General features: G+C 42.1%; 1 protein-coding gene across 2 annotated transcripts in view; it reads left to right on the forward strand.

Moving 5' to 3' along the window:
- The window catches only part of MCMBP (minichromosome maintenance complex binding protein), a 32225-nt gene that overhangs the window by 10299 nt on the left and 13594 nt on the right, over positions 1-8332 (forward strand). For both annotated transcript variants that reach the window (XM_019555799.1, XM_019555800.1), the window contains 3 exons: positions 1141-1292; positions 2547-2647; positions 5676-5851. In XM_019555799.1, the coding sequence (XP_019411344.1) occupies positions 1141-1292; positions 2547-2647; positions 5676-5851 (429 nt within the window). The remainder of the gene's footprint in view (positions 1-1140; positions 1293-2546; positions 2648-5675; positions 5852-8332) is intronic.

The following is an 8332-nucleotide window of genomic DNA, read 5'->3' on the forward strand; positions in this document are numbered from 1 at the left end:
GGGTTGAGTATGTGGGTCTCTTATGCAGTGACCCTTTTTATACCCAAAATTTATTCTATGAGAGGTAAATTCACTCCTGTCCGATCGGCAGCAGGGCTGGGGCTGTGGCAGAGGCAGGCACTGCACAGCTGGGGTGGGGAGTGGGACAGGGGGTGTGGCTCCTGCTGCTATGGGCTGCCATGCCAGACTCTTCTGTGTGGGGACTGGGCTGTGCTCGGGGCAGGTGGTGGCAGCACTGGGAGGGGGACTGTGGGGCTGGGAGTTCTTGCATCCACCCCAAAATTTGCCGTGGCTCTCCCAGCCCCCTTCCCAGCACTGCCGCCACCTGCCCCAAGTGCAACATAGCCTAACCCACCTCCAGAAAGAGCTTAGCGTGGCCCTAAGCACCACCCCGTAGCAGCAGGAGCTGCACTCTGCATCCTGCCCTGGCTGTGCAGCGCCTGCCCCAGCCCCACTCCACCCCTCACACTGGGGGGGGACAACACAGATGGAGGCCCCACTCACTGCAGCCCTGGGGCGAGGCTCTTCCCAGTACAGGGGATGTGCTGCTCTGTGCTTGGGGCAGGTGGCAGCAGTGCTGGGTGGGGGGCTATGGTGAATTTTGGGGTGGCTGCAGCCCACCCCCTCCCAGCGCCACCACCCTGAATGCAGTGCAGCCTGGCCCAGCCCAGCCCACCCAAGCCCCCTGCCGGGAAAAGCCCAGAACTGTCCCAGCTCCTGCAGACTTACCTGCTGCTGATGCAGTCGAGGTCTTGTACCCTATCCCTATTTGTTACTTTGTAAAACAGGTTCCCTTTATGTGAATTTGAGGCATGCACAGTTTTTCAGGAACGTATTACCACAAAAAGCAAGGGAAACCTGTATATGTTTAAGACATGCAGATTTTTACAACTAGGCCATCATGGATTCATCATGGTGCTCATATTTATCACTAGAAGTACACACCTCTCCCTTCCAAAAGGGACAATTAAATGACTAGGAGAAACTACTGCTTCCAAAGCAATTTCTTTATTAGTGCTTCTTCAGGGTTCCTTATTGATTCAGTTTGCCTTATATTGCTCCCTGAAGGAGTGCATGTTGCTTATTTTAGTTTTTGTGCTTGATCAAGCTGTGGAAAGCTGTCATTCCTTCATGTTGCAGGGAGTGTAGGTGATATCCATGGGTGTGGAGAGCCAAAGCGATTAGAAACTGAAGCTTCCGCAGGACATCATCTGACCTCCCCAAACTGCTCCCCTCCACTTGATCTAAACTTCCCACTGCCAGGAGAGAAAGGCCCTGCATGTCTCGTAAAGGTAACTAGATCAAAAGGGTGATTGCCTCACTGAGGGGATAAATGAGAGAAGGAAGTGAGAACCCTGAAAGCAGAGTAGTTATTGTTAAGACACTACGTTAACTTAGACAAAAATATTTTGCCACCTCCTAACTTCTGTTTTCCACCCAAAAATGTAATGCTGTTTCCATAAATAAGTTCTGAACTGTGTTTCCCTTTGATTACCAATAAGGGATATTAGAGTTGCTGACGTCTATGTTGATAGGTGTTGTAGCACACTTATTCACAGCTGTACTTGGCAAAAACAAAATTCTTGTCATTTGAAATGCCCAAGTGTAAGGATGATCTTGACTCATGGTACTTGAATAAGTTGGAGCTGGGGCCCTCTCTGAAGAGATGGGGAGAAGTGTAATGGAGCAAGGGGGGAACAATGCATTGCTTGCATTTCACTTTTGCATTTGAAGTAGTTTTTATTAATTGATGCATAATATGAGTTTGAAAGTGAGGAATAAAGTCCCTTCGTTATATCTGTGTTTTAATATTAGGCAGTCTTTCTGCAGTTAGAACTGAATCCCTTGATGCAGAGGTGTCATATTCATCTGCCCCCACAGGCTGGATAAGCAGCTTGGGGCCAGTCCATGGGCCCGGTCAAGCTCTCAGGCACCGTCTTCCTCCCCCGTCCCCAGCATATCTGATCCAACAGCTGTTCCACCCAGTCTGGGACCTGTGCTGTGGGTGGTGCAAATCTCAGAACAGGCACAATCCAGCCAGAGCAATAGCTGTGCTGCACACAGTAGCCACCCCAACTGGACTGTGACACGCACCGCGGGTCCTGGATGCCTGGACAGGCATTGCATGTGTTGCAGTCTGCCCAGGGCAGCCGCTGCATGCAAACTGGCTGCTGCTTTGGCCAGACTGTAGCACACATGATGCCTGTTCTGACTACTCTGGGATCCAAGTCGCACACTGTGGGTCCCACACCATATGGAGTAGCTGCTGGATCAGGTGTGCAAGGAGAAGGGGAGACAGTCTGCGAGCCAGATCTGGCTTGGGGACCAATCCTGCACCACAGGCAAACACTGTCTTGTGTGGGTCTGATCAAAATCAGGAACAGCACCGCAGGGCCAGATGGCAGGGCTCTGTGGGCTGGATCTGGCCCACGGCCATATGTTTGACGCCCATGTCTTAATGGAAAAGAATATAGTTTTAATGAGTCTTAATGCGTCATTCTGCTCTGCCTCCTGTTTGTTTTATTGCACTCTTTTTGTTTTGGCAGGTCTATGAGAGCTGGGATAGTTTCAAAGTCAATGATATTCTAGAGGTATATGGCATTTTGTCTGTGGATCCAGTGCTAAGCATAGTGAACAATGAAGAGAGGTAAGTCTGAGATCCAGACTTGTAGGGATTATAATTGAAAATGCACAATGTACATAAATTTTCTGCCCTAAAAACTGAAATGAAAGAGCCGTTTGTCAGAGCATTGTCCAAAGATGCTTTTTTCCTCAAGTTGAGATTGATGCTTGGGAAAGGTGCTGGGTTGATAGCCATGTAAGTTGAAGTCCTCTGTCCACAAAATCAGTATTGCAGGGACACATTGCCTCAGTGTACCTCAAACCAAAAGGGGATGCCACTTCTAGCTGAAATGTTAGTTCATTTTTCATGCTTATTCAGCCCAGGAGGAAAGACTTGTTTGTGAACATCCAGTTTCCTTTGTGATCTAGCTAGCTAAGTAAGCTTCAATTTTTAGTTCTGTAACCATTAAGCTAAGTTAAATGTCAGGCATTTCTTTGTATTCTGGATTGGAACACTTCTCAGTTCATGGTAACTGAGAAGTAAAGCAAGATGGAAACCTGTATAGCTAAAAGATCATTCTGAGAACAACTGAAGACAAAGCCACCATATTTAAATGTATCAGAAGCAGGAAGCCTGGAAAAGAATTGGTATGTTTAGAGAGCAGTGAAAGAAAAATAAGGACTTGATGATGAAGCTAAACTGTTTTCTCTACACTGCTCTTCAACTTGGACGATGTTGGGGAGATAATTATGCTTTTCAGGTAATAAGGATGAAGCACTGTTAAAATAAAGGGTCAACATTTGGTGCTGGAACAAACTAAAAAAGAAAAGGAAGCAGCTTGTGTTCATCCAAGAGTTGAGCGAAAAACAACAGTGGCCAAACTAATTCAAGCAAACAATCATTCATTCAATATAGGTCCTATTCTAAAGGGCAGTCTCTCTCTCTCTCCCTCTCTCTCTCTCTCTCTCAAAATAGAAAAGGCTGGATGATCCATAGAACTAGACTGAGAAAAATGGATTAAAGCTATAATAGTTATATAATAACCTTTTAACAATATAGCAGAAATAGAGAAGGGTTGAACAGAAGAGCAGTGAAAATACAGCAGTGGTTCTCAACCTTTTTAGATGCTGGATACCCCTGGTTAGAGTTGAGACATCCCTCAAAAAATGCCAGCTCTTAGCTTTCACTCATTTTTTGACTACAGAAAAAAATAATAGAGCAATTCAGCTGCTGCGAAGAACTCAGAAAGACCTCAGCAGGTCAGGATGTTTTTGATGTTATGGATTCCTATTTGGAATCTCTTGTGAATCATGTTTGCACACCCAACAGTGCTAATAGTGTATGCATCCTGTGGCACCCTTAAGGCACTCACAGTCCCCAGTTGGAGGATTACTTGGTTAGAGGCATGAATGGCATTCCATAGGAGGTGAGTGAAACTATTACGATTCTCTGGTGTAGAAAGGAAATAAGACCATGTGAGAGGAAATATATAAAATAATAATTGGTGTAAAGGAGTTATAGCAGATGCTCTCTCCTTTCTCATCATAACACAATAAAGGGATGACCAGTTAAACTTGGATTACAACTAAAATAAGTATGCATCCTTTTAAAGAAGAAATCTTAATCTGTAGAAATTAGCTCCACAGAATATTTTATCATGTTTTTCCAGATCCAAAAACATGAATTGGGCATATGCATGGAAAACAAAAATGTCCAAGTACATTAGATGGGATTTTTTTTAAAATGGAAGGTATATAGAACCTTGTATTATACCAGTCAGTAACTGGTGGCATTCTAGGGGACAAAATCACTTACTAGGTCACAATTTTCTATAATTGTCTGCCTAAATTTCTTCTGGGTCTCCTCATTTCCACCATCCCAGGATAATGTTTTGCCACTCACTTTCCAGAGACAGGATATTGGACTGCATAGATTGCAAGTCCTGTACTACTGATACAAGTTTCTGAATCTTTGTCTTTTTGAATGTGTTAATTCTCTGTGCGATTTTTATTTTTCCTTTTTGTTTGTTACACTGATAACTGCAGTTTGAATCCGTGTAGTGCCAGACAAGCTTCTAAAAGTAACTCAGCACAGTCAGCTGTCTCTGCTAATCAGCTGTCTGATGGTAGCTTAACACTAGTGTTAGTTCAACATGCCTCATCACAAAACTTTTCTGTTCTTGGTCATTTTTCAAATACACAAAATGGAATACAGCAAGGATCTTGAACTTTACAGTCATTGAATTAAGTATAAGGAGAAAAAGATGGTATTGGCCTTTTTAGTTAGCAGCTGCCCCAAGTAAGGAGCAGTGAGCCATCACTTTTGTACCATCAGTACAAAGCCAATGTAGTCGGTACTGTCTGAAGATTGTTACCATCAGGTGTTTGTCTTAGTCTTATTCTGGTTGCAGAGTAGACACCTGTTTAAACACACACCTGAACCCCCAGCCCCATGAATCAAACTTTTTAAGGCCTCTTCAGAGATGCCAGTGTTTAAATAAACATGACTGGATTGTTCTCTAATCCCTTGAAATAGCTATTCAAGTTTGGGTTTAGGACCCCTGTTGGAAAATGTTTTAATTTACATGTTCTGTGATTATTAAAAATTGTGCAAGACTGAAACTCTGGAACTCTAAAACAGTACAAATGTACATTCATGGACTTGTAACACAGTTGTTGCACTTAACATTTATTTGCTCAACAGAAATTTGTTATCATGAAGAATGTTTCACAGCTCTCGTTTTGGTGATGTAATGATCAGGTAGGGGTAAATTTACTTCACAAAACAGATGTTTACAAATTCCAAAGTATTTTCAGAAAACTAGCAGTATATTTTTGTTTGAATCTAATTAAGTAGTCATAAATTGTAGTGTAAATTGTTATGATTTTCATTGTTATGACTTCTTTAATTCCTACAGTTTTAATTAAACATCTTATTGGAAAGATAATATATTCTGATAGCTTAAATATATCTTTCAGTAAGATGAAGCTAAGAATATATGTTACTTGTCTTTGTGTATTGCAGTTTTGGCAAGGATTCCAAATACATTTCAGAAGTAAGGGGAATTCGCATAGAATTCACATAAGCTTGGCTTTATTGTCTCATTTACTAGGGAGAGCGCCTCATCACTATTTGATCCTATGGAGTGCATGGATACAGCAGAAGAACAGAGAGTACACAGTCCTCCTGCCTCACTAGTCCCCAGAATCCATGTGATTTTGGCACAGAAATTGCAGCATATTAATCCATTATTGCCTTTTTGCCTTAAAGAAGAAGAAAGTAAAAGCTGTGAGTATCTGAACTACTGAGTGCAGTTGCTCAGACTGTATTATACCTTCCCCAAAATACAAACAAGTAATGGTTATTAACAACAAAACTGAGCAACAGGATAATCTGTTTTTTAAAGTAGCGTGAGGTAATGTGGCTGCATCTGCTAAGTTGCATTAGACATGATGGTAAGTGGCAGAGTTATTGATAAAATAGTTGTGATGAGAATTGTATCCCAGCTCTCAACCTGAAGATATAACTAGCTTGTACAAAATTAGTTTTACTCATTTTTCAAATCCTGGAATTACTCTTTGAAAGCTTTATTTTATTACTTTTTAAACGGGTAAACCTGAAGTATGTGTGCAGTGCAGCACAATTTGTCTGTCAGAAGCATATGGATGACAGTACTGTCCAAGAATTTCAACTTCTTAAACAGTTGTACTACTATTTGGATTATTTACCTTGCCATAAATGGTTATACATTCTTCTGCCACAAGCTGTGAGCTTCCATGTCTCCTGTAATTCTGTGTAGATGTTCCTATGACTCATCTTAAATATTTAGGAAACATGGAAGGCTGAAGTTTTGGAGCCAAACGTGTAATATATAAGGTGACCATTTGTCCTGGTCTGGCCAGGAGGCTAGTCCTGGCTGGTTGGTCAAAATTCACGGGCCAAAAGTCACGGGTCTTACAGGGAGGCAGGGTGGCATGGTGCACCAGGCAGGTGTTCAGACAGGCACCACTGCCACTTTGCAGGAGCAGGGTGGGCAGACTGGAGCAGGCTCCTCCCTGCCTGCATGTGGGATGTCCTTGCAGCCTGCCCATTGCATCATGCCTCTCCACTCCCCGCCAGACTCTGGCTGGGGCCTTTTGACCAAGTACCTGGGACCAGCTTACTGAATGTGCAAGTGCCCTGGCCAAACCAGGACATATGGTCACCCTAGTCATACAGCTTTCAATTAAAAATATGAAAGGGTTTCTAGGATATTGAGCAGCTGATGCTATCCCCAAGTCAGCCATTACTCACTCAGCAAACCACTAGAGTGGGTTTTTAACTCCTACTCATGCTGCTTTTTTAATTTAAAATAAGAATTCTACTTTTGTTGTGGCAGCTACCATGTTGTACATACGGCACCTGAAAGGAGGTTAATTATGAAACTGTTTATTTCCCAATAACATTTTTGGGTAAACTGTCTTTTGTAACCTGCCTTTTTTTTTTTTTTTTTTTCCTTTGGCCTTGTTTTAGGGACTACACTTCCTTCTGCCCAGACCACTATTTCTTCCTGTTCTATGATTAAATGATTTCACTTGCCATGTTATATTTATAAGCAACTTCTATTTAAGCCTAGTTGTAATCCACTGAACATCACATGTAGGGTCAGAAACCAGTTTTGATGATCAAGCACAGGAAGATTGAGGAGCTAAATTGGGTCATGTTTTGCCTTATCAGAATTCAGTTTCATTGGACAGAGTATGGCTGGTTTGTTGCGCTCCAGCCCTGGAAACTTCAGTGGGAATTAGTGTGCTGTTTTTCTTGTAGTCTGATTTAAATATCACTGAACGCTTAGCCAGAATTAATTTAATAATATTGCCAATTTTCTTGCACAATTGTACACTATTTTTCCCCATCTAGTTTATTATATATGGGCAACTGGTGAAATAATTTGCAACTTCTGAAATCTCCAAAAGTGGCTTTTCTTTATGACTTAACTATAAATGAAACTGCAGTTTTTATTTAAAAAACAGGGGTGTTAACAGTGAAAACCACTTCTGCTTTTAAGTCATGTATATTGCTATCAAAAAAGTTTTGGATTTACAAGGGCGCTGCTTTTGGCTGCTTTTGTTGGCTGGTAGAATTTGAAAGCCTGTTAAGTAAAGTTGCTTAGTTTGAGTTTATAGGAGGATCTCAGTTAGTTTTGCAGCTGGTTCACAAGGCTGTTTCACCAATAGTTGCATACTTGTCTGAAATAAAGGTCCTGTAGCGATAACATGCAGGTAGGAGCTGAAAATGAACAATAGCCAAAAATAATGAGATGAGAAGAGGATTTTTTCTGTATTTACAGGGTTTACATAGGGACTAGACTTCAGCTGAAAGAAATATTCAAGAGCTAAAAAATTAAAATGTTCAATAGACTGTATATTTGTTAACACAGGAAAAATATGGTTTGATTTCACTGTTAAGAGAATTGGGGCTTGGCAATTGATTATTATTTTCCCTTTGGTTTTAAGCGGTCTCTAACAGTGCTTTAAAAACACCTCTGAAATATATTGCTTAAATGCCTCTAGCTTTACAAGTAGAGGACAAATGCGCTTAGGAATTGCAAATATCATAGAAGTCGGGTCGGAAGGGAACTTGTAGATCTTCAAGTCTGACCCCCTGCCCGGGCAGGAGAAAAAACTGGGCTCACAGGACTCCAGCCAGGTAGGCATCAAGCCTCCTCTTAAAGCCCCCCAGGGTAGGAGCCAGCACCACTTCCCTCGGAAGTTGGTTCCAGCTCCTAGC

The sequence above is a fragment of the Crocodylus porosus genome, unplaced genomic scaffold (genome assembly GCF_001723895.1).
Source record: "Crocodylus porosus isolate Cpor-Errol unplaced genomic scaffold, CroPor_comp1, whole genome shotgun sequence".
NCBI classification, from domain to species: Eukaryota; Metazoa; Chordata; order Crocodylia; family Crocodylidae; genus Crocodylus; species Crocodylus porosus.